Source organism: Ursus americanus, chromosome 4 (assembly GCF_024610735.1).
Source record: "Ursus americanus isolate L20-20 chromosome 4, mUrsAme1.1.p, whole genome shotgun sequence".
NCBI classification, from domain to species: domain Eukaryota; kingdom Metazoa; phylum Chordata; class Mammalia; order Carnivora; family Ursidae; genus Ursus; species Ursus americanus.
Genome location: NC_142130.1, coordinates 6,864,615 through 6,891,641, shown reverse-complemented (window position 1 = coordinate 6,891,641; position 27,027 = coordinate 6,864,615). Strand labels below are relative to the sequence as shown.

Genomic DNA, 27,027 nt, shown 5'->3' with positions numbered 1-27,027 from the left:
GCAGCCTCACCAGGTGAGTAAAGAATGTCACTTCCTGGCAGGTGCAGGAACCTCAGGCTACTTTGGAGACCTCGTGGAGAGGAATCTGCCCAAAACTACAGGTATCACAGGCATGTCTGATGGCAAGTACTTGGCTTGGCTTCTGGCCTGGAAAGGCTACTAGAAGTTCAACCTGGAGATTCCTTATAAAAGTTCCAGCAAAGCAGATTCTAAAAGATTTATGTGATCAGTCACTATTCTTGCTGAGCTTATGTAAATAATTATGCCAAGTTTGTTAAAATTGGACTTGTTTTGTAAACAAATTAGTCCTGATTTGGCTATCTCAAAATGAGGGTTATTTAGAGAGAAAAATTATGTTTAAATAACCCACCTTTGTGGATGTTAAATTCTAGATCTGATTATCCTTAAATGTTTGCTTCAGCTAGACAACTTGAGGTAAACTTAAGAGAAATAGCCTTTTTCTATTTCTACACAATAGCTCATGTATAGATAATCTTCATGCTTTCTATTCTACGGGGCTAACAACAGGACCCCATGGGCATATAATTAATTATTTGAACAACTGGGAAATAAGATTGATTCCCCAGCAAAGCTATCACCTTGATCAATTCTCTGTGGCTGGGAAGATGAAATCATTCCTTAAAAGCCAGAGCATACCCCACTCCATAGGGTTAACTATGGGCTTGTGGAGATAATGGATGACCCCACTTTCCTTGTGACTGGACTGGTTGATGACTTGGGGATGACTTTATCTCTTGACAAGCCTTCTCCCCACTCACCAGTGATTCCTTGTTAAGATATTAAGGCTAGACCTCAAACAAAAAAGGCTTCTTAATGCTTTCATCCCACATAGTTATATTTATCCTGGAAGCCACTGCTATGGATGTACAATTATAAGGAGAGGCTTTAGCCGAGCATACAACAGCCCTCCTGGTAAAAGGAGCCTCAAACTCACTCTGGGACAGTCCCTTACTGTAGTGACTTCATGTCAGGTCCAAGACCAAAAGCCACCAATGGATGATGGGATGCCGACTTATTAAATACCAGACTATGCTTACAGGTGCACCTGAAATAATGCTTAAAACCTGTCAGAGTTTAAATCCAGCTACCCTTAAGCCTGGACCTGACCATTGTACTTCTATAGAGCATAACCGTTCAGAGGTTATTGATCTTGTCTATTCTAGTTGACCAGATTTAAGGTGTCCCTATTGAAAATACAGAGGACAATTGGTTCACCAATGGTAACAGTTTCATGGAAAAGAGGGATAAGAAAAACTGGGTATGTTACAGTCAAGTCTAACTCAAGACTGTTGAGGTGAAAGCCCTGTCTGCCCCCCAAAACAGAATTAATAGCACCCACCTGTTCTTTGCAATTGGCAAAAGCCTTAAAAACATTTATATTGACTTCAAATATATTTTCCTGGTCCTCCATGCTCACGGTGCAATTTGGAAGAAAAGGAGATTATTATCAAGCCGTAACTCCCCAATCAAATAGGGGCCTGAAATCATTGCACATATGGCCCTCCAAAACCAAGTATCCCTTGAAAGCGTGACTGCAGTTCAAGGAGGCCCAGTGTTATATGACTGGCTCCTGGCTGGGACCCGATGGCTATGCAGCTTTAACCTGGGGCCATGGCTTCCCCTGGACTGGATAGTCCGCTGTACTCTGGGTTTTGCCTGGATGCATGGATACATTATTAAAACCATCACCAGCGTTTCAAATTTAAAACCATAGAGGGGGCGCCTGGGTGGCACAGTGGTTGAGCGTCTGCCTTCGGCTCAGGGCATGATCCCGGCATTCTGGGATCGAGCCCCACATCGGGCTCCTCCGCTATGAGCCTGCTTCTTCCTCTCCCACTCCCCCTGCTTGTGTTCCCTCTCTCGCTGGCTGTCTCTCTCTCTGTCGAATAAATAAATAAAATCTTAAAAAAAAAATAAAAAAATAAAAATAAAAAATAAATAAAACCATAGTGGACATGTTCTGTGTCTCATTGGTATGACCACCTAGCATCTATCTTTGTTACCTTTTTGAGACTGGAGAATATTGTTTGGCACATGGAAACTCTTACGTACATGGTCAAAGCCCTAAATGACACTCAAAATAGCATTTCTCTATTAAATGCTAGGGTAATACAAATATGTAAAGCTGCTTTAAGAAACAGGATGATATTAGATGTTTTTAACTGCTACATAAGGTGAAACTTGCGCTAGCATAAAAACAGAATACTGTGTATACAGTCCAGATTACCACGAAACATATCTGGGTTTCTACCTGACAAATCAATGCTCGAACTGGTGCTTTAAATGATCTCTTTCCTTTAGTGATTGTTTTAAACTCCTGGACTGAAGGAAAATTATCAAAGGTCAACTATCAAAGATCTTTTATTCAGATCTCTCTCTCTCCTTAAATGTTAACCTTATTTTGTCATTTCCAGGGTCTCCCTTCCTAGTGCCAAGACTCCTTCACTGCCATAACTTCCAGCTAACAGATAATCCCTTCTACTCAAGATGTTGTCCGTGTTGGATTCAGCTGCCTCCCCTTCCATAACTCTGCTATACATTCCCAACTGAACAATACTGACCCATAGGAAGGGACATCTCTATGCCCCTATCCAGCAGGAAGATGTTACAGAAGATAAGACCTTCCACCTTCAACAACCTTAAAGATTTAAGGGTCAAAATTGTTCAGGAGGGAAATGATGAAGGAACAGAAGGCAAGCTGAAGACAAAGCAGAAACGGATGCCCTGCAACCCCCCCACCATGGGTTGTATGTGACATTCCTCAGGCACCCCTGGCTGCCCTAAAGGACAAAGAAATAGTTAACCTATAGACACCACAATCCTGCAAGACTTAAGTCTCCCTCAGTTTACAAATGTCTTAGCAGTTTACAAGAACAGAAGGATTTCTACCAATAACCTAGCTTCCGGAAGGGAATGTAGATACAATTAAGTGTCCTTGTAATCTGCAGGCTCCAGGAAGTTCCCAACTATCTTCATGTTAATGCCTTACTAGAGGGAAAAGCAACCTTAACTTGACAATGGCAAGGCCTCTGGTATTTTAGGAGTCTTCTTTAACATATGAAAGTATTTCTCAACCTCCCTTTTCCTTACCTCCCCCAACCCCATAGTATATAATCAGCCGCCCCTCACAACCCGGGGCAGCAACTCTTTCTGCTCACGGGTCCTGTCCCTGTGCTTTAATAAACCACCAATTTTGCACGAAAGACACCTCAAGAGTTCTTTCTTGGTCGTCGGCTCCGGACTCCACCCCACTGAACCTCACGTGTGTTCCGTCACCTCATTAGCTTCCTTCTCTGCGTTGTAGGGAATGTACTGTGCATCACCAAGGGTCTTGTGAACACGAGCCCATAGAATGATAGAGCTGGAAGAGACCTTAGAAAATACGGGGGGACACCTTTTTCGTTTTACAAAGATGACCCTAAGGTGCAGAGAGCACGCATCCCGAGAGCAGTCTGTGAAGCTTGGGAGCCACCCTGCCGTATGTCAGGCCTTATGAGCTCTGTGGCTTCGGGCGTTCTCTTTGCCTCTTCGTCTATAAAGTGGGGACAGTGATCTTGTCTGCTTTTGAGGGTTACTGTAAAGCTTAATAAGAAAAAGAATGCAAAATGCTTAGTGTAGTGCCTAGCACATGGTAAATACTCAAAAACCCCCCAAAAACAAAAAAAACCCACCGAGTTAACTTTTCTCTCTTTTTTTCTTCCCTTTCATTAGTATTAGCTGAATCAGTGACGGTACTGTGCATGGTTTTATTAAAAGTTTATCACGTTATGATGTGGTTTTCCCCCTTATATTCAATGAATTGAACAACGTCCCCATTTTAGATACATAGAAACTAAGACAAAGAGCAGAAAGGAACAGATTCTTATTAATGAAGAATGAAATGTTTCCTATGTGGAAAACATACAATTCCAGAATGTCATTCTCTCTCTCTCTCTCTCTCTTTTTTTTTTTTTTTTTGGCTAATTCCCTTATTTCATAATATATAACATGCTTCATAAAAAATATATTTATAAAACTTGCCTTTAAATAATATAGCAATGAAGTTTAATTAAAATAAGTGAGGTGAATGGTCCTTTTAAAAAAACCCAACATTCACGTCACATATTCAGACCTTCAGGTCAGTAATTAGTTGGGGGGTGGGGGTTGGTGCTGGTGAAGGAAAAGTTTTAGTTGGCTTGACTTTGGTTGCCAGGAAACATACAAAGGCAGCAGGAACAGATGAAAACAAAGAATTGCACATTGCTGGGAAGGTGGCCTTCAGAGGCAAGCCCTTTACTGGGACAGAAGCCCTTACAGCTGCGTCATACAAGAAAATGGAGTTTAAAACCCCAACATGTTAATAGAAACAAGGTTAGCCAAAGAGATTTTGAGAAGTTGCTTTTCTAATGCATTTAAAATGAGATTTAGAAGCTGTGTTCTGCCATCAGTTGGTATAAACATGGGGGAAGCTTCATGCATTTTTAATCAAGCCAGATTAAACACAATGTAAGGAGGGTGTTTTAAAAGGATTCCACTGTAGATTTTGAAAGTAAACTGTGGAATTAAAGAAGGGTGGGGGTCGAGGGCTTTTATTCCTTACCTCTAGGCTCAAACATTTTGCCTCCTCATTGTCTGCCTTGTAATGTGCTTTCATTTTGAAATTCTGTTGCTAAACTGGGGTTCTTTTCAAAGGCACCTGTTGAAGGGAAAAAAAGCGTCCAAGTAGTTGAATGCAGCTGAAAAGAGGTGAAGCCATTATGAATTACCAGAATGCACTTGAGTTGAACGAGGCGCCCCAGCCTGGGTCAGAGAGCCCCGGGAGAGCAGGAGCTGCCACAGACCAAGACCCCTGCCCAGCCCTGCTTGAAAATCAACTCAGTGTGGGCGACTTTCTCAAAATACAGAGTGCCTTTGAGGTAAGCCTTAATCTTCTTTACTGGAGAGTTTGAATTGTTCATGAAGACTGGGGTGAAACAGGTTTTTCTCTTAAAATTGTTGATATATTCAATGGTTCAAACAGGGAATTGAATCGGTTGGACTTGCATTTAATACCAGAGTAACTTTATCCCTCAGTTCTTTGGGCCAAATAATATGATTTAGTTTGCAGTTGCTGCTGTTGAATATCATTGCCATTAAGGAAGGATGAATTCTTGGACGAAATTTTCCTTAGAGATTACCACAGTGCTGGAAACCCGGAAGTTATGGTTGTGAGTGGGGAACGCGGGATCTCTAAGGTGACTCCCAGTACAACTGTCCTTGCATGGGGCACTCAAGGAGAACTCTGGGGATGCAAATAGGCAGTTTGCAAACAGTCTCCCCTGCCTCACTCCAAGTGACACAGCTCCTTTTCAAAGCTAATTTTGGCAATTCGCTGTCCCAAGATCCTGGGCGAAGGACCAGTCTCCCACTTTTTTGGGTAAATACTGGGGCAATGCCAATCAACACGAAATTTAAAGTTCTCCTTTTAATTCTATATATAAAACAGGCCTTAGGAATTTTACCTATAAATGAATAACTTCTCTCTATCTTAATTAATTTGGAATTCTGCAGCTATGCACAGTAAACAGCATATATCAGAATGATTTTTAGTTTCTCACGCGAATAGGAAGAAGTGCTCTTTGGTGCAGCAGAATTTAGGTGGACATGAGCCGCCATGCTTTCTACTTCATTATGTTTGCTAAAATATGGTCTCAGGACTTCAGAAGATCCTCTGAGGGTGCTTGGGAATATCCACATTAATTTGAAACAGACATACAACATTTTGGAATACCACCTCGAAATTAATAAAGCATGATGAAATGAACAATTATATCCATCTGTAATTGGCAAAATTTTAATCTTTATCTCTCCCCCCCAAAAGTTGCTAACTACTGAAAAAGTCTGCCAATGTCCTGTTTTGCATAATAAGTTAGATTCTACCTGTAATAATAAATTAACATCTCACGTATATCAATCATTTCTTTATAATATAATCTAACCTATTTAGTAGCAAAGACATGCTCTGCCCTATGCTTTTCTCATTTTAATTGTCATATTTCTGCTATTCATCCAACTCCATTTGTCCGCAAAATTTCAGTGCTGCTCATGTCCAACGCCCCAAATGAATTTGGCATATTTTGATAGACATAGCAAACATTTTGACAGCTTGAGGACATTCAGAGCCACGTGACAGCAGACTATGACAGCTTTGATTCTGGAATGAACAGAAATGTGGCGGTTTGTTCTGCTAAGAACACAAAGAATCTGAATTCTAGGGCCTGTTAGGAGAGTCGACATTATAAAGTCGATATGTTAGAGAGTAAAACTGCTACAGAAGTTAGGGTGGGTGTTCTCTTCAAACCACTGATCAGCCTGGAGTGAACCCAGTGAAATGGGGTAATCAATCGCAAGAGTTGTTGGTTTTTTATTTTTTGTTTTTGGGTTTTGTGGGTTTTTTGTTTTGTTCTGTTTTTTGTTTTTGTTTTTTACTTTAAATGTTTCAAAGACTGGATCACTTATTTTGAAATTACCAGTTGGAAAAGCAGGTATTACAGAGGGAGAATAGATTGCAATTCGGAGCTTGCATGAACCTAGAAAAATCTAATGACAGTTTTTAAAAAAGGAATTGAGCTTTGCAGACATACTTTCCAGAGAAAATGAAGTCTGTCCATTTTTAACAGACTCAACAGACACAGAATAGAATAACCCAATGGCAAATGTTTGGCCAGGACTAAAAGTTAGGCCCTTGAGACAATATGATTTCCAAGCCCAGCGTGGAGACCTAGAGAAGAATGATACACGAGATGGTTTCAGTGGAGTTCAGTCCATCTGTCATGAGTGTTAGGCCCACAGGCCACAGGTGTAGATTTCTGTAAAAGGAAAAATCGCCCTCAGTCGCTGTCCTGCAACACGGACTCCAAAGGCAGTGATTTGTACTCCAATCACTAAAGACATGCTCTTGGAAATGCCCAGATTCTGGCAATAGATCACTTTATGTCTTACCTTGTTTTTGGTACCCAGATTGCTTATTTGGGGCCAAAGAGTTGTCATATATAAAGTCCATATCCTTAATTGAAAAATGGGAAGTTGGGTCTTTGAATTGTGTACTGAATGTGTCACATATGTTTCCAAATGAAATGCACATACCATATAAATCTTAGTAGCAACATTTGGGAATAAAGCAAGGAATGCTTACATTTATCGTAGGATGGTATAAATGACTTGGAATCACCGTTTAAGCTCTAGGAATCAGATTTCTTGGATTTAAAACCCAGTTTTGCCTTTACAATGTGTCTATGTGCAAATCCCTCAGGCTCTTTACGCCTCAGTTTCCTTTATTTCTAATGTGGGGATAATAAGGTTGTGATAAAGATTCAGTACAATAGTATCTGGAAAATACTTAGAAGAATGCTTGACACAGAATAAGTGCTCAGTTAACGTAGGTATTATATATTCAGTGAGTAGAGGTTGAACCACATGGCCTCTAACATTCTCTTGATTCTAACTCATACATTTCCTAAAGGAAATTAAACTTTGAATAACACAACTATGCTTCTGCATTCCTTTTAGTTGTGCTAGGAAGTGGAAGCAATGAGTTGCAAAGACAAATTCATTTAGCAGAGTACAAAGGGTTCATTTTTCTTTCTCCTACTTCCTATTTTATTAGCATTCAAAAGCTTTTGATTGATGTCTTGATCCTCATCTTTATCTTTTTTTTAAGAGTTTATTTATTTATTTGAGAGAGAGAGAGAGAATGAGAGAGAGAGAGGGGTATGAGAGGGGGGAGAGTCAGAGACAGAAGCAGACTCCCTGCTGAGCAGGGAGCCTGATGTGGGACTCTATCCTGGGACTCCAGGATCATGACCTGAGCTGAAGGCAGTCACTTAACCAATTGAGCCACCCAGGCGCCCCATCTTTATCTTTTTTTTTTTTTCTTCATTTTTTTACATCTTACTTTATTTTGTTTTAAATTAATCCTTATCTTTGGAATGAAGAAATTACCTGGGTAGAAGTACTAGAAAAGTAATTTGTGGATTTCATTTTCTTTCAAGTGATGGTATCCAAAAAGCCTTATATCAACTTGAGGGCACTGAAACTTGTATTATTCATAGAATTGTAAAATGGTTGTTACTCAAACTTTCCTGTTGCACTTGTAATGCTTAGAGAAATAACATGGTCTCTGGACATTCATATTATTTTGATGTCAACCATATTTTACATTTTCTTAAATACTTCAAAAGCTAGCTATTATTTAAAGAAAGATGGCTATGGTTTGATGATGTTATAGGAATGCCTATAGGTGGAAATTCTGCCCAAAGGAAATGGAGTTTTGGAAAATCCCCATTGGGACCTGTCATATATTGAGTTTCTTCTGAGAATCTGGCTATGTAGGTTTCTGAGCATTTCTTTCCTTGAATTCTCCATTGTTGATCTCTGCATGCCAGGGCTTTCTGTTCTTTGGTCCTGGGTGCCTTGCTATCTATTTGGCTTGGGACTGTAGTTTGTCTACACTGTTGGACTCACTGGGTTGGGTCCTGACCTACTTCCAACAGCAACTGTGTCTGTATATCATCTCCTGAAATATCTGTTCTGGCTAAGGTTGGGCCCAGAGCCAGGGGCTAGCCCTACCATCTACTTCACGCTGCCATTTGCCCAAGCCCTACTAAATCTTTAGCTTAAATAGCTAGAAATGATATTTAAACCACATGCAAAAGGGGAGCTATTTATGCTCAAAGTAGGAAGGGCCAAAACATTGATAAAGGCAGAGCAAAAATCCCAGCAGGAAGTCCCCAGAGAAGTTCAGGGAGGATCTCAGAACAAACTATCTTGTGAGTAAATAGAATCTACACGATACACTTATGCTAACTTAGTCTGAAAAGCCTAGAGAAGTTCAGGAGGCAAATCTGTAGTTCTGAAAATTGTGCTCGAGATGTAATAAAATGACTAAATCCACAGAATTTATGATATCCTCATGCTTGATTGTACTTATGAAATTCCCAAGAACCTGCCTATAGACAGATTGTACAGCAGAGCCCATGAATGATGCTTCCTTGCTCCCACAGGACAAAGCTGAGACCCTGCCAGGCAGACCCTGCCAGGCAGACTCCAAGGGAATACAAAAAGTCAGATTTAGTTCTTTCCTACCTTTCTCTTATTTATTTGTCCTTCTTTCTGAACTGTCAGGATTTCTCCCAGTTCATTAAGGCTCCAGTCTTCTCTGAGCCTTCTCAATGCTTATTGTATCTTCACTAGTAAGGTCCCCAAACAGACAGGTGTTCCAGAAATATTCTTGTCTCTTATTTCTTTCTTTTCTATTCCAGGCGTTACCATCCCAACACAAATAAAATCTCCTATTTTTGTTTAATTCCCTTTTCTCAGAACCATTAGATTTTGCTTGCCTCTGATAAAATATGAGACAGTCCATGAAGATCATTTAATATTTTTTTTAGTAAAACTGATAGTTAAAAACTCTGTTATCCAATAAAGTCCCAAATTAGAAAATCTATATTTTTATAGGGTGTGGAAACTGTGTAAAAAAATATAATAGCTCATACATGATAGAGGTTTATTTCTTGCTCCTATAAAGTAGAAAGTAGATATTTCTAATTGGCGGGCAGCTCCAAGTAAGGATTCAGGTGTCCAGGCTCTTTCCCTCTCCCACCTTCCATGATTGCCAAGCATCAAGCTAGTAGCAGGAGGGAGAGCATGAAGGAGCACGTGGGGAAGGGTTTTGTGAGCCCAGCTCACATTCCGACTGCAGGGACAACCGAAAGTGTACATGGGTGTCTGCCCAGAACACAGTCTCATCCATGATCCTAAGCATTTAATGGTAGGGCAAGTTCTATCTCACCTAATAAACCAACATGCCTCATTTCATAGATGAAGGAGAATCATGTGCCTAACAATGTTTTGTGTTTTGCCTTAACTGCCAGGAAGTTTAAATGTAGTGTTCAATTGATACCACTATCCTTAACGTAGATTTTTCTGGAACAATTAATTATCTGCTATTTTCATTATATGACTCCTGTTCTTTTATCTTTGCTTTTTCGGTTCAACCGCCTCAGTACCTTCATTGTAGCTGAACTAAAACTCTCTCTAGAAATCAGTGGAGGCAAAAATGATGAATAAAAATTTATTATCTTTCAAGTATGGTTAAGATTTTACAAAGCACTTCTGTAGGTATCCTGTTATTTGATCCTCTCACCAGCCTGGAATGTAGGCGGGGTAGACATTTTTATTTTCCATTTACACACAAGGAGAATGAAGCTCAAAAATACTTTATTGAATTACCCCATGGGGCAGAGCCAGGGCCCAGGGACAGACTGTCAATGTTCCAGCCCATTGTATGGCACGGCTCCCACTGGCTGCAAGGCAACCTCTCTTTGGAAAGTCGCTTTAAGGAACGGGAATCCAGTAGGATAAGGACTTCATTAACAAAACAAGCATGTGAAGTTGACAGCACACAGGCACTCTGCCCTGGTAACTTGGAATTACTGTGCAATCAGCAAATAATCAACAGCTCCTACAATAAAATCAATGCAGAGAAAAGGTGGAAGAAAAAAAGGAAAAGATAAGAATAATCTATTGCTTTTTTTATTATCTTTTCCTTTCTAAGGGCATCTCAGTGGAGGCTTATGAGAAGGTAAACAGGTAAAGCTCAATCTGTAAGTCTTATATAGTACCTTGTGCATTCAGCAGCCTCAGTCAGTTCATGCCTGTTAAACAAAGGCAGCCGGTCAGAGCATGTCTCACCCCAGCTCTCTTAGTGGGATCAAAAAACCCATTTTTGATGACAGCAGAAAATCAGCAAAGTCCCCCCCCCCCCCCCAGGCATTCAGGTGATAGCACGAAGCAAACCCGATACCACTGCAGCTTGCACAATTGGGGATGACAGAGATTCTTTGGCGGTTTTGTCGGACTTGCTAGCATTCATGGTTGAGGTTAGCAAACAATGTCACCACCAAAACACAAGTGAGGAGGTTGTGTGTCAACACATATGAAAAACTGCTCTTCTTGAGCACTACTGACTCTGTGCTGAATTTTGTGACAAGTTCTAACAGCCTCGTGCCCTTTCCAATTTTCTCTGTGTGCTTTTTGGAGCAGGTGCTTATAAAAATTGATCTGGATCAGAGAGGGTGATGAAGAGTGCTTTAGGTGAACAAATACTTTAACCTTGAGCTTGGCCGGGTCGGGAGCAGAGAAAGCAACCAAAACACTTGTGACAAGGGTGAGGGAAAGACAGCAGAATGTCTGTCGGCTATTCATTTGTAGTGTGTCAACTTTGCCAGACCTGTAGACCAAGGGCATGGCCTACTTTTTCAAATTTCCTGAGACTTAAAAAAAAGAAACATGAAGAAAACAGACAACTAAAGAACTGTAATTTGTGCCATTTTGGCTGCACATTTGTCATTTGTTGCCAGGTATAGCACACTCAGTGATGACAGAAGACCCCACCAGCTCCACTGCTAGAAATAAGAAGCCTCTGGATTATCCCCCTTCGTGATTTCCAACTTTCCCCCAAGGCTCTGGCTTCACACCTCCACAAGTCCCTCAGGGTTTTTCCTGCCTCATCGTGTCTTCCCACCATTTCATGGATATGACCTTTATTAAATCTGGACTCTCTGGGCACCAGAGTTCTCTGCTGAGGACTACCAAGGACACTCTTTTCCTCTACTCTTCCACCATCCATGTGTGCATGCAGTCTTCCCTAATCAACACTTCTGAGATCAGACCTGCATTGTCCAATATGGTGACCATGAGCCACAGGTGGTTATTTGTTTATTTATTAAAAAGATTTTATTTCTTTATTTATTTGAGAGAGAGAGCAGGGGGAGGAGAAGAGGGGGCAAGAATCTCAAGCAGACTCCACACTAAGTGCAGAGGCTAATGCAGGGTTCAATCTCAGGACCCTGAGATCATGACCTGAGCCAAAATCAAGAGTTGGACCTTCACCAAATAAGACATCCACATGTGGTTATTTAAATTAAAGTGAAATAAAATAAGAATTTAATAAAATAAAAGATTCAGTTGCTCACAGGCACCAGCCACATTTAAAGTACTCAGTAGCCACATGTGGTTAGTAGCTATCATATTGGACTGTTAAGATTATAGAACGTTTTCATCACTGAGGAAAGTCCTATTGGACAATGCTGTTTTGTTTGGACCTTTTTCATGGTATCCTACTAATCTGTTCCACTTCCTCATTTCTGACCACATTTATACGGTCTAGGGGTTTCTCTCTCTGTACACCTGCTAGACCTTAGAGCCTGGAAGCCAAATTGATTCTTGGCCCTAGAGATACCGGAAAATATTTTCCTTCACTCTCGTCTAAAACTTATTTTTCTACATTCTTCCCTAGTACTGTAAAGAATACGTAACATCTGTTCTTTCAGGGGAACTCTTACCTTCTCATCCAATCCGGTCCCACCTCCCCACAAGTGTTTAGTCTGGATTTATTGTTCCAACCAATCATTCACAAAGTTACCCAGCACTGGAACTTTACCCAAATTATTTAAGTCATGACGGTCATATTTTAGTTATTTGAATGATTTAACAGTATTTCTGTTTTAGGACTTATCAAGTCCTGGGCTCGGCATGGAATATTCCTGCCCCCACCCCACAATTTCCCAGCAAACTCCTACTTCATATTTCAATACTATTCTCTCAAGAACGTCTTCTCTCACCAGCCAGGCTAGATTAGCACCTTACCAGGCTTCTGTTCACACTTACTGTAGCTTCTTGCATGTTCTGTTGCTCTCATTGCAGATGTCCTAAGTATGAGGCTGTTATTTGTTTAAAGCCAAGTAGAAGGCTCAGGCAGGCAGAGAGAAGTCAGATGAGATCCACAGATTCGAGAGAGTGGAGACCATGGGTGCAGCTGAGATATCTGGAGGAGAGAGCAGAGTGCCTAAGACCGAGCTTAGGAAAATTTTTCAAGGGGGTAGAGAAACAACTGGAGTGGATACAATAAATAAAGAAGCAGGCTTATTTCTTGGAAATAGAAGGGAGAGAAAAAGAGATTATAGCCAGTGAAATACAATTTCACTCATCCTTATGATTCCTATTTAACAGTGCCTTTAGTTATTAAAGCGAAGTTAGAAGGAATATACTATTCTCATTGTAAAAAATCAAGTCACACATCAAAGTCCCCTTTATCATTGTTCTGCTACCTGCTCTCATGTTGCATCTTTCCAGTGTATTTTTATTCATTTCTACCCATAAATGCACGTACACATATCACATCGAGTTCTATTCTACGTAGACTATGTTTACATATTTTATCATATTGTATGCATTCAAGGAAAAATGCCGCTGACCATGTGAAAAGACCCTCAAACTTATTAGGAATTTGATTCGAAACTTTAATAAAAAAAGACCTTTTTCATTCATCATCTTGGCAAAGATTAAAAAGATTACTAATCTATATTGTTGGCGAAGAATCTGGGAAATGGGTACTATTGTCGAGACTGTGAATTGTCAAAGCTTTTTTTTGGTAGGCAATTTTCTAGAATGTATCAAACGTAAAATGTATCAAATGTGTCCTTTTTGAAGGAACAATTCCAATTTGATGTGCTATCCTAAATACTGACATGTGCAGAAAAAATATCTGTATAAGAATACCCACCGTAACATTGTCAGCAAAGTGGACTATTTAAAACAGCCCAAATATTTGTCAATAAGTGGATGGATAAATAAACTGTGGTATGTGCCTACTTACTACTCAGCTATTAAAAAGAATAAGTCAGGCATATAAAATTGTCAGATTTAGTGTTCAGTGAAAAAAAAGGAAAATCGCAGAACAGTGCATAATCATATTCTAAAATGAAAAATGTGAGTATTTGTGTGTATCAAGGTCTCAATTATGGGAAAATAGAACTGCGCTTGTAGCTGGGTAAGGCAGAACAAATGGCTCCGTGGGCACCTTATCTGTACCATAATTCAGTGCAAAGATAAATGTCATTAAAATGTCAGTATATCTTAATAACCTACAAATTTCGTGGTGCTGCTCTAAATGTGTGTCTAACAATGCTGAATTTAAATAATGCTGAATTTAAAAGCAGTGCTTTTAATAAATACTTTGATCCTCTACTATGTAGTGCTTCTCCATCAACTTCCTTTCACTGGGTTTTAGCGTTAAGAGAGAGACTTAGAGAACTAGTTTATTGCCTTCATTTTACAGGCAGGGAAATAAAAGTCTAAATGAAGGCATTTGTCCAGCTCCATCTGAGTTTTGGGCAGAGCCAGACCATTGCTCAGAGTGGTCTGATATCCATTTTTGTCCCTTTTCTCATCGTGAACAACCCTAAACTTTACTTGGAATTCTTGCTGATTTTCCCACATTTTATACAGTATTATTCTATAACTTGACCATTGTTCATTATTCTGGCCTCCTTCTCAAACTGCAGTTATTAGTAAAACAGATGAACATCTCTTCTGCAACATGGAAGAGCATATTAAAAATATATTCATTCATTTCCTCATTCTAGCAACAGGCACTTATTGATGTCTATCCTGTGGTGGTTGAAAACCACTTAGACTCGGGCCTTCCCTCACAGAAGGGTATGCCAGCAAGTGAACTCGCAGTTACTCTGTTAACTGCTTAGTGCTCTGAGGAAAAGAACAATGTTGGGGGAACACATTGCTTGCATTTGGGAGGGACCTCCTGGAAGACTTCCTGGAGGAAGTAACATCCAAGCTACCATGTGAGGGAAGGGTATCACTGTGGCAGGTAAATGTGAGTTGGGAGAAAAGTTTTATTTATTTATTTATTTATTTTAAGGTTTTATTTATTTATTTGAGGGGGGGGACAGAGTGCGAGAGAGAAGGAGAGAGAGGGAGAGAACGAGCAGGCGGAGGGGCAGAGGGAGAAGCAGAGTCCCCTCTGAGCAGGGAGCCTGACATGGGGCTCAATCCCAGGAGCCTGGGATCATGACCTGAGCTAAAGGCAGATGCCCAACCACGTGAGCCACCCAAGTGCCCAAAGGGAGATTAGTTTTCTGGACAGAGGATATGAAGTGCGAAGTTTGGTTGGACAGAAGTAGTATGGTGCTTGAGGGCGTCCATTTGCCTGTCTTTGTTAGTCAGTAATTTTTAACTCCATTCAGACTGGCGAGCTCTTGAATCGTTGATATCATACTGTAAATAAAAATTAAAACTGACTAAAATTCATTGAAGCAAGAAAAAAAAAAGGCTATATGAACCTCGGCTGGCAGACTAGGTCTCCTGTTCCGTAGTTCAGTCTCTCATGAAAGTTCACTGGTAGGTGAACATCGCAGGGGATGATTTAAACTGATGCAGCCGTTTCGAAATAGCATACCTAATCTTCTGCTCCAGAAGACGTTCACAGGGTGTGACAGCAAAAGCTAATACATATTCATAACCGATAGGCTTCGGAACCAAGGGAAATTGAGGCCAGCGTAACAGAACGAAGCATGAGAAAGCAGCATGTTAATTTTAAATTTAATTATAGAGATAGGGGGAAAGGATGCATTTTGATAGTGTATACTCATTCAGCTGTCATGGAACATTACCCAAAAATCATGCCAAATATTTGACAGAAGAAATATTATTTTGGGTAAAATGCTTGGTAAAACTAGCAGGTCCTGAGGAAAACAAGATTCTGAAACTCTATTAGAAACTATTTTTCATGTAGAGGAAAAAAAAAAAGCATTGCAGAATGCTAATGATATGAAAGAAAAAAATAAAAAGCTTTCAAACTAAGGAAAGGTTTCTGGTCCATGAAAGACTTCTGTTTATGGAATGCTTTTGACATGCATATATGCTAAATTCAGTTTGAAATTAGGGAAGAGTAATTAGTGTGATTCTTGTCTTCCTATCACTTTTGGTAACCCGAAACCATGTGTCATTCACTGTAACCAGCACACGGAGGCTCTCTACTGAAGTGTATTTGAAGAGCACAGCCTTGATGCTGAGTGCTTAAAATAGTGTTTGGCATGGAGCAGTCACTTAATAAATATTTGTTGAGTGAATGAATAAATAAGCCTACCCCATTCTACCTTGTGTGGTGTATAAGCTTAATATATATTTATTAAAGAGATCAGTGGATGGATAGATGGATGGATGGGTGAAAGTATCCCTCTAAGTGGCTTACAACTCATAATTTGACATTAATTTTCAGGATCTGGAAGCACATACTCACCAGTGAATGAGGGCAGTGAACTCTGGGCCAGTGACATGTTAACCCACTCTTTGCTTTGGCGTGGGAGAAAATCCCTAGATTTCTGAGCAAATTGGAATGTCGTCTCTCCATAGTTTTTAACTGGGACTTGCAGTCTTGTCTTGGGCAAGTCCTTATTTACAGAGTAGAGAAAAAAGGAGAAAAACTTTCTTTCCTCATTTCATCATAAACTATTGCTATTGGAAAAAATTACGGAAAAAACAAACATGAAGAGCATTCCTAAAAGTTGGCAGAATTTAAAAGAATTAGGTGTCAGCTTCAAGAATGTATTGCTGTGTTTTGCCTGCAAGTATGTAAATGTTTAGGCTTACTAGAATTCTTTTTCTAGCAACCAATTGGTGAGTCTTAGGAGGAGTGAGCTCTGTGAGGGTTTTGGGTATAGGCAATCTCATACTTTGTTGATGGAGATGTAAATTTGTACAGCCTTTTGCAGGAGGATTTGGCAAGACCTATCAAAAACCTTAAGAATGTTTAAATTCTGACTCAGCAATTCTGTTTCTAGGGAATTTCCCTCAGGAAGTAATTGGACAAGTGAACAAAGATGTATGTATTGGGATGTTTGTTGCAGGGCTGTTTATAGAGAACAGCAAAGCACTGGGAATGATTGGAATTTTTGATAAGGGGGCCATAAATTGCATGTCTTTTCCACAGCATATTGTGTAGCCATTAAAAATGATGGTAAAGACCAATATATATTGTACGAGGCACACCTTCACAGTTTGATGGAAGAGGAAAATGCAGCATCCAAAGATAATGTATATCATGACACCATTTGAAAAAATAATACACAGGTATTTCTTTTTCTGCCCAGAAAAAAAGTCTGACCTGTTGATGGCATTATGGAGGATTTTAAATTTCGGCTTATAGATTTTTTTTTTTTTTTAAAGATTTTATTTATTTATTTATTTGACAGAGATAGAGACAGCCAGTGAGGAGGGAACACAAGCAGGGGGAATGGGAGAGGAAGAAGCAGGCTCATAGCAGAGGAGCCTGATGCGGGGCTGGATCCCACAACTCCGGGATCACGCCCTGAGCCGAAGGCAGACGCTTAACCGCTGTGCCACCCAGGCGCCCCTCGGCTTATAGATTTTGTATTTTCTACACCAAATTTTTATGAATTATTTTGTGCAAAAAAGTAATTTTAAAAATGTGTTGGCACACTTAGACATTGCTAATTGAAGTTACATGATCTCAGTTTAAAAAAAGGTGGTCAAGTTTCTTGCAAAGGGTATATTTTTGAAGGTTTGCACTTAGGTTTCATGCTTAGTTTTCACAGAAGGTACAGCGAAATCTAAATCTTACAAATCTCAAAGGCTGAAGGGACTTGTACAAAGTCCATGCCTTTTTTTTTTTTTTAAGATAGCTTATGAGAACTGACTATATCTGCGAAAAATGGTTTCTAGGCAAAAGGAAACGATTTTTAGAATATTCTTTGAAAGGTTTTCAGAAAGACAGGAAGATTTTCTAAATATCTAAAGTTGTGTCCACTGAGATAATCAATCAGACTTTCCGAGTGTATTAGCTTTTTTGCAAGAACAATTGGAAGCAATACTGGGTTATTTTATTGCTCCATAGTTAAATAGACATAGCAAAATAAATGTACAAACATTATCTTCAAACGACTGAATGAGAATATGTTTTCTATTAGATAATACACTGTTCACTTGGGGCACCTGGGTGGCACAGCGGTTAAGCGTCTGCCTTCGGCTCAGGGCGTGATCCCGGCGTTATGGGATGGAGCCCCACATCAGGCTCCTCTGTTATGAGCCTGCTTCTTCCTCTCCCACTCCCCCTGCTTGTGTTCCCTCTCTCGCTGGCTGTCTCTATCTCTGTCAAATAAATAAATAAAATCTTTAAAAAAAATTACACTGTTCTCTTTTATTATAAGAGAAGTTCTAAGAGATGCTGGGCTACTAATTTTTACCTCCAAAAGACCAGAGAATCTTGACTAAAAGAAGTGAAAGAGTATACTTTCAAACGCTGTCAGGAGTTTTTGTTTGGAAAGTCTGCATTCAAATTGGAACAGATTATCTATGGGAAGAAGGTTATATTAAAGCCATACTTCTTACTAAAGTCAAATTAAATTTTCAATTGAAGGGACCAAGAATTAATTATTTTATGCTTATGTTTTATAATGAAATCAAATTTCCTAAATTCTTAATATTTCCCTAGCTATACTAAATATATGCTTGTGAATCTAGCTTGCTGAGGATGTGACTTCAACAATAATAACTTAAAGTTGGAATAAATTTGTTTAATGTAAAGATGGCCTTATATGCAGATTATCTTATTGTACCCTAATATAAACCCTGAGTATTATTATGACTGACTTATGGTCACCCAAATATTATGGAGTGAATTTAGGCATAATATCCAGATGTTAACTAAATTGGCATTAATTTTAGATATACATGTATACTTACATATGCATGTATTTTTCTTCCAAAGTAAGTTATTTTGCTACTCAGTACTGAATCTAATACAGGTTGAGAGTTTATCTCAACTAAATCATGGTATAGGCAAGCTCATTTTTAGACTGAGGGACTCCTTTATCTTTCTTCCTGTGGAGATACCTTCTGCTGAGAAGTCCAGGATAGAAACCTCCGGCTCAGCAAACATTCATCAAGGAGCAGAAGTGGCTCACAAGGACCCAATGTGGGTCTTGTCTGTATGAAAGGGTCTTGGTCTCTGGAAACGGGTAGGTAAACTTTACTTTCACTGAGCTCACTTAGAACCATTTTCTATCTGAGGAAGAGCCGTTGAAACCGTGCGTACAGTTGCTATTTCATATGAAGCCCAAAACTAGCCTCTGCTGCCATGATGGCCACGGGCGGAGAAACGGAGAGCTTCCGTTATCCTGTTAGTAGAGTCTCCTTCACGTTCTTTGGACCCACTGAGAAGCCTCTTAGAAGGTCTAGTTAGCAACTAGCCAACCCGGATAGAGAGGACCAATTTACTAAAATTAGTAATTATGTACACTTCCAAATCCTTACACACACACACACACACACTCATATCAACAAATGAATTTAGCTAAATCCTTAGAGACGAGTCATTGCTAACATGAGGACATTGTATATATAGTCCTTCTATTATTTAAACTAGTTAGCAGGGAATTAACATTTATTGAGTATAATAAATGTGTTATGCTCACCTTACGTTGTGCTGTGTGGTTCACATAAATTACCAGCTAATCCTGATAACAGCCCCAGCAGTTAGTTATCATTACCCCCATTTGGAGGCAGAATAACTGAGGCTGAGGCTGAGAGCTCCATCCGCACAACCACACAATCGTCCCGCCGCAGTGCGTCATGTGTATAATACAATGAAATGTGTGAATCAGTTCTGGTCCCAGAACCTAAGTGGGAGCCATTGATCAAATGAGCATTAACCGTGCGGTCAAAGTTAATACATTTGTGCTTTTAAGTTTGTGTGAAAGAACACATACTTTCATTGTACGTTGAGTTAATTTATTAAAGCTGGAGTGTAATAGAATTAATAAACACAAACCACATACACAAACCACAGTATACAAGGTATAATGCTTCTTGAAACACGTTAGAAATTTTTAGTAAAAGCAAATTCCTAAATTTTAAGCAAAGGTATGGCAAAAATTGGTTTTATTTTCAAACTTAAATCAGTGAACAGTCAATAATAGAACTGTCCGGTGTATTATGTAATTGCTCGTTTCTGTCAAATTTCGTAAATCTTCTCCCAGTGCATATTGGCATTATCAATGTGCAGAAAATTATAAATTTGATAATGTATGTTACTTTGGGAAGGAAAGTCTGTTGTCATCTTTGTTTATGGTCTACTTGCAATTCCATATTCTAGAATATAGCAAAGACTTATTTTGGTATTTATCAGTCAAAACAATTTCCTGTTCTTAGAAGTAAAAAAAAAAAATCACTAATTCATAGGAAGAAAATACTCGATTCAGCTTTAAAATGTTTTATACATAAGATAATAACATAAATATAAGAGGTTGATTGATATCATTATGTAACAGTTTTAAAGTAAAAGATCAACATTGACTTAGTGTTTAGAAACATTTTGCAGTTTGGCTCAAATGGAGTGTTTTTACGATCAGATTTCTTTCTCCACACTTAAAATCTGGGTCACTGAAAAATTTCCATCTCTCTAAACTTTTTGGACTAAAAATAATTCAACAAAGAAAAGAATGATGGACTTCTGAGTAGTTCAAAGGGCTAGATACCAATTATTTCTCAGAAAGTTCATTTAATTAATTAAAAGCCTAGACTAAATTCTATTAAACACTTGATTACTTAGTTTTTGCACACATAATACTTCAGTTCACCTTTTTTTTTTCAATTAAGACTTTACATTTTTAGAGTAGTTTTAGACACACAACGTATTAAGGGGCAGATACAGAGATTACTTATATATCCTCTTCCCTGACACGTGCACAGCCTCCCCTGTTATCCGCATCCCCACCAGAGGGTGCACTTGTTCCCATCGATGAACCTACATTGACACCTCAGAGTCACCCAAAGTCCACACTTTATGTTAGGACCACTCTTAGTCTCGTCCATTCTGTGGGGTTTGGACAAGAGCATAATGACATATACCCACCATTATGGTGTCATACAGGGCAGCTTCACTGCCCTGGAAACCCTCTGGGCTCGGCCCATTCACCCTCCCCCACTCTAACCCCTGCCAACCACTGAACCTTTCACTGTTTCTGTGGTTTTGCCTTTTCTAGAATTTCGTGTAGCTGGAATCATACCATGCAACCTTTTCAGATTGTCTTTTTTCATTTAGTGGTATGCATTTAAGGTCCCTCCAGGTCTTTACATGGCTTAATAGCTCATTTCTTTTTAGCGCTGTACTATTCTATTCTCTGGATATACCACAGTTTATTTATTCATTCACCTCTGAAGGACATCAACTTGGTTGCTTCCAAGTATTGGCAATTACGATAAAGCTCCTATAAACATCCGTGTGCAGGTTTTTGTCTGAAAACCGAAGTTTTCAGTTCATTTGGGTTAATACCAAGGAGCATGATTGCTGGATCAGGTAATAAGAGTATGTTCAGTTTTCTAAGAAACCACCAAACTGTCTTCCAGAGAGGCTGTATGATGTTACATTCCCATCAGCAATGCGTGAGAGTTCCTGTTCTAGATCCTGTCGGCATTTGCTCTTGTCAGTGTCCCAGAATTTTGGCCATTCCAATAGGGTGTGTAGGGACACCTTGCTGTTTTGATTTGCATTTCCCTGATGACATATGATGTGGAGCTTCTTTTCATATGCTTTTTGCATATCTGTATATCTTCTTTTGTGAGGTAATGAATTAAGGCCTTTGGCCCATTTTTAAATTGGATTGTTTTCTTATTGTTAAATTTTAAAAATATATTCTGGGTGAGTTCTTTATCAGATACATCTTTTGAAAATACTTTCTCCCAGTCTATGGATTTTCTCTCATTCATTTGACATTATATTTTGTAGAGCAGAAGTTCTTAATTTTAGTGAAGTCCAGATTTTTTTTTTTAAGATTATTTATTTATTTATTTGACAGAGAGAGAGGCAGCCAGAGAGAGAGGGATCAAAAGCAGGGGGAGTGGGAGAGGAAGAAGCAGGCTCCCAGCAGAGCTGGAAGCCCGATGCGGGGCTCGGTCCCAGGACTCTGGGATCACGCCCTGGGTGGAAGGCAGCTGCTTGACGTCTGAGCCGCCCAGGCGCCCCGAGTGAAGTCCAGATTATTAGTTCTTTCTCTTGTGCATTGCACCTTTGGTGCTACAGCTAAAAAGTCATCACCAAACTGAAGGTCATCGAGGTTTGATTCTAGGTAATTGGCTAGGAGTTTTAGAGTTTTGTGTCTTACGTTTAGGTCTGTGATCCATTTTAAGTTAATTTTTGTGAAGGATGTAAGGTTTGTATCTAGATTCATTTTTTTATCGTGTGGCTGTCCAGTTATTCCAGCACCACTTGTTGAAAATACTATTTTTTCTCTACTGTATTACCTTGGACCTTTGTCAGAGATCTATTGACTAAATTTATGTGGGTCTATTTCTGGGCTCTCTGTTCCATTGATCTCTTTGTCTATTCTTATGCCAATACCACACCGTTTGGGTACTTACTATAGCTTTACAGTAAGTCTGGAAGTCAGGTAGAGTTAGTTCTCCAACTTTGTTCTTGCCCTTCAATATTGTGTTAGTTCATCTGGGTCTTTGACTTCTCCATATAAACTTTAGAATCAGTTTGTTGATATCTGCAAAATAACTTGCTGGGATTTTGATTGGAATTGCAAGGAATCTATAGATTATTTTGGGAAGAACTGAGATCTTGGCAGTATTGAGTCTTCCTATCTATAAGCGTGGACTATGTTTTCATTTATCTAGCTCTTCTTGATTTCATTGATTGGAGTTTTGTAGTTTACTTCATAAAGATCTTATGCATATTTTGTTAGATTTATATGCATTTCATTTTTCTGGATGCTGTGATAAATGGTATTGTGGTTTCAATTTCAAATTCCACTTACTGGTTGCTGGTATATAGCAAAGCAATTGACTTTTGCATGTTAACCTTGTATCCTGTGGTCTTGCTGTAATTATTATGAGTTCCAGGAGTTTATTTGTTGATTCTTTCAGGTTTTCTACATAGATGATCGTGCTACCTGTAAACAAAAACAGTTTTATTTCTTTTCCAGTCTGTATGCCTTTTATTTCCTTTCTGCATTAGCTAGAACTTTCATTATGATGTTAAAAAGCTATTGTGAGAGGAAGCATCCTTGTCTTTTACCAGATCTTAGTAGGAAAGCTTCCAGTGTCTCACCATTGAGTATGATGTTAAATGTATATTTTTGGGGTAGATATTCTTTAATAAGTTAAGGAAGTTCCCCCTCTATTCTTAGTTTACTGAGAGTTTTTATCATGAATGGGCATTGAATTTTGTCAAATACTTTTTCTTCATCTATTGATATGTCAGTTAATTTTACAAACAATTTTCTTGTGGCTGATATTGGTATACTCACTTTACAGATGGGGAAATTAACTCTCAGCAGTGAAGTAACTTGCCAGTAGTTCTCACAATTACTGGTGGAAGTAGGGTTAAACGTACAATGATATGACTCGCTCTACAGTATGCTGTCTCCTGGTGCTTACTATCAATCCTGACTCCTTGGCTCCAAGGTAGTAGGAAGAGTAGATTCTCTCATCATGAATCTCACCAAACCAAATAGCCTATTAAAATAGTAAAAGATATACTTAGTTGAAATATTGTTTCAAATAATATTTTTAAAAATTTTTAAAAGATTTTATTTATTTGTCAGAGAGAGAAAGAGCATAAGCAGGGGAACGGCAGGCAGAGGGAGAAGCAGGCTCCCTGTGGAGCAAAGAGCCCAATGTGAAACTCAATCCCAGGACCCCGGGATCATGACCTGAGCAGAAGGCGGACACAACCAACTGAGCCACCCTCAAAGGCATCCCTCAAAGAATAATAATATTAACAATACGGTATTCTCATTATGCACAGATTTTGTATTTGTGAGTTTGCCTACTTGCTGAAATTTATTTGTAACCTCTAATTAATACTGGAGATGCTTTCATGGTCATTCGCAGACATGGACAGAGTGGCCAAAGATTTCAGCCTCTGATGTACGTATTCCAGGCTGAGGTCAGACAACGTGACACTCTGCCTTTTTATTCTAGCTCTCATACTGCAAACAAGTATCCTATTTGCTGTCTACATAGTGCCAAGTTCTTTATGCATTTTGTGTCTTTGTTGGTGATTTCACTGTTTAAAAATCGCCCCCAAGTGTGGTGGTAAAGTTCTGTTTAGTGTCCTTAAGTGCAAGAAGACACTGAGGTGCCTTACGGAGAAAACACGTGTGTTAGATAAGCTTTATTCAGCTGGTAAATGAATCCAATATTAGTAAATAAACTATATATATTAAATTAAGTGTCTTTCCATGGAAACACACAAAACAAATTATGAATTGATCAAGTGATGAAAGTATTGTGACCAGAGGCTCATAGAAACATGACTCTGTGTTTCCTCTCAAAACTGTGGTCCAGTATCTGCTAATTTAGTATTGGCAAAGACTTTATAGGGCATAAGTAAGACTAATAACAAAAATCAACCATATATGGTTTCACTGTCATGGCATATTTGTAATGGTGTATTTATAGAAGTGGACTTCTTGCTTTTGGATTAGTTTCAGTGTCATATAATTTTACTGGCTGTGCTAAACTCTGTCCACCCATCATCTGTGAACCACTATACTAGTTTCCTACTGATGTTACACCAAATTACCACAAACTTAGTAACTTCAAACACACAAATTCATGATCTTACTTTGGAGGTCGAAGTCCAAAATGGGTTGTGCTGGGCTCAAGTCAGGTTGTTGTCAGGATCGCCTGCCTTCTGGAGGCTCTAGTGGAGACTGCTGCCCTGCCTTTTCTTGCTTCTGGAGGTGTATGCATTCCTTGGAATATAGCTCCACATTACTCCGCCTGCTGCTTCCATCATTATATAAGTCTCTGCCTCCCTTTTCCAGTTATAAGGATATTTGTTCTTAAACATGTCAGCTTGTAGCGTTGTCAGTTATGTGCTCCCCAGTCCCAATTAATATATAGTCCTGTTATAGAGTAAAAGACATTTGTCTTTGCATCTTGGAATATTTGCTGATTAGGTCCATATTTGGGGATGGGACGGTGCTCTGGTATTTATGGATGGTTTCACTATTGTCTTGTTTTTATTCTTATTTCTAGCCCTCAGAGCCATGTCAAACCATTTGCATGTCCAAAGAAGAGTTTATGCAAAGGATGACAAAGATTGTTGGTTGGGGCACAAAAGAAGAATATGGGGAATTCTTCGACAGAGTAGATGTGGCCCAAGATGGCTTCATTAACTGGGACAAGCTGACTTCATTTATGCTGTCAGCCCTTTACGAGAAAGACGAACGAGCAAAGGCAACTGTGGTTCCCCAGTGGAAAGACCTTGAATTCCTCCCAGTGAAACACAAGGACACCATTCAAAAAGTAATTTTCTTAAAAAGTTCAAGTCGTTATCTGACCATCAGTAAGGAAGGTTTATTAGGAATCTGGGGAGAGAATTTAAAGCTGCAAGAAACCCTTCCCATCACTTCAGATGCCACCAAGCTTAAACACCTGTGGGTGACAAGTCTGGTTTCTCTGGAAAATGTAAACAAGGTACCAAGTCTTCATAAATAAATTTACTACTTTATTTTTTTTAAGATTTTTTAATTTGTTTATTTGAGAGAGAAAGAGGAGAGAGATAGAAAAAGAGAGAGAGATATCACTAGTGGGGTGGGGAGTAGAGGGAGAGGCAGACTTCCTGCTGAGCAGGGAGCCCAATGCAGGACTCGATCCCAGGACCCTGGGATCATGACCTAAGCTGAAGGCAGATGCTTAACTGACTGAGTCACCCAGGCACCCTAAATTTACTACTTTAAAAGGGGGAAATTGATGAGACAGGGCTCCTGGTCACTATCAAGTATAACACTGGCAGTGACAGAGAGCTGTAGTAGCCCTCTGTGCCTCTCCTCTGACATGGAGGGAATGCAAGTGGAGCCAAGTGGGCTACTCGATTTCCCAAACTGTTTTCTTGGGCACCTTTAAAGGACACAGCTGATAGTGACTCAGATTCTTGGCTCTGTCCCGAATGTGGCCATGCTGCATTGCTGGCTCATAAGATGTTTCCGACTCTATAGTCTATAGTAGAATCATGGGCCCATATGCAGAGCTGAGAGGCTGTAACAATGTGTGGCACAGCTCAATACAGTTACAAGGAATGCTTATCTGATTTTAACCACTGTTCTAGCCAGTTTCCTAATTATGATGGGGAGGGCCCCCTAAGTACAAATACCCTTATGTGACTCGACCTATAAGTAAGATAACACATTGAAAGGAAAATCAGTTTGTGAGGGAAGGATGAAGAAGCTTAAAGAATCCATATTCTTAGTATTTTATATTAAGCAGATGGCAAACTTTTTATGAAAATTCTTAAATGCACACACAGGCAGAGATGATAGTGTTAAGAGCCAATATTTACCCTTAACCATTTCCAATTCACAGCCAATCTAGTTTTATCTATATCTCCCCACTTTTGAAACCTAAGTAATGTAATTATTTAATCTGTAAATATTTCGTCTTTCTAAAAAGTCTCCCTTTTAACATAACCATAATACTGCTATCACATTTAATATCAATTATAATAATTCCTTACTATCATCAAATATTCAGTCATGTACATATTTTCCTGTCTTATAATTTTTAATAGTCTGTTAATTCCTTGTTTAATAGTTTGTTTGAATCAGGATCTGAATAAGGTCCAGACCACCGTGAATTGTTGATTGGTCTCTTTTGATCTACATGTTTTTCTCCACCTCTTCTGTATTGCTCCATTGTTTTGTTCTTGCTGTTGCTGTTTTTGTTAAAGAAACTAGGTGTTTGTCCTTTAGAGTTTCCCGCAGTCTGGATTTTGTGGACTGTATTTAGATAGGGTTGTTGAACATGTCCACTTGTTCCCCATATTTCTGGTATATTGGTAGTCAGATCTAAAGATTTGATCAGTTTTAGAATTGTTTGTTCTGGAATACAGGTTCCTCAGTTGGTAGGCACAAAATGCCTGTTCTCTCTCTTCTTGGGACATTAACAGTTACCACTGATTATTCCTTGATCTATCAGTTTATTTAGGGGTTACAAGATGATGACGACATTCTACGTTCATCATTTCCTCTTTATAAAGTGAAATACCTCTATAGAAAGAAATTCCCCTTGTTAATTATTTAGCCATAATGTAGTACAAATCATAGACCAAAGACAGGATAAATGACTAATTCTTTACTTTTATTTACCAGCATTCAAAAT

The 27,027-nt window shown here is 39.1% G+C and overlaps 1 protein-coding gene across 1 annotated transcript in view; it reads left to right on the top strand.

Annotated features, from left to right (window-relative positions):
* The first annotated feature begins 4,710 nt into the window (after positions 1 to 4,710).
* WDR49 (WD repeat domain 49) overlaps positions 4,711 to 27,027 on the top strand; it is a 128,021-nt gene continuing 105,704 nt past the window's right edge. Inside the window, 2 exon segments of the mRNA XM_087861381.1 lie at positions 4,711 to 4,916; positions 24,907 to 25,347. Of these exon segments, the coding sequence (XP_087717507.1) occupies positions 4,731 to 4,916; positions 24,907 to 25,347 (627 nt within the window). The 5' untranslated portion in view covers positions 4,711 to 4,730.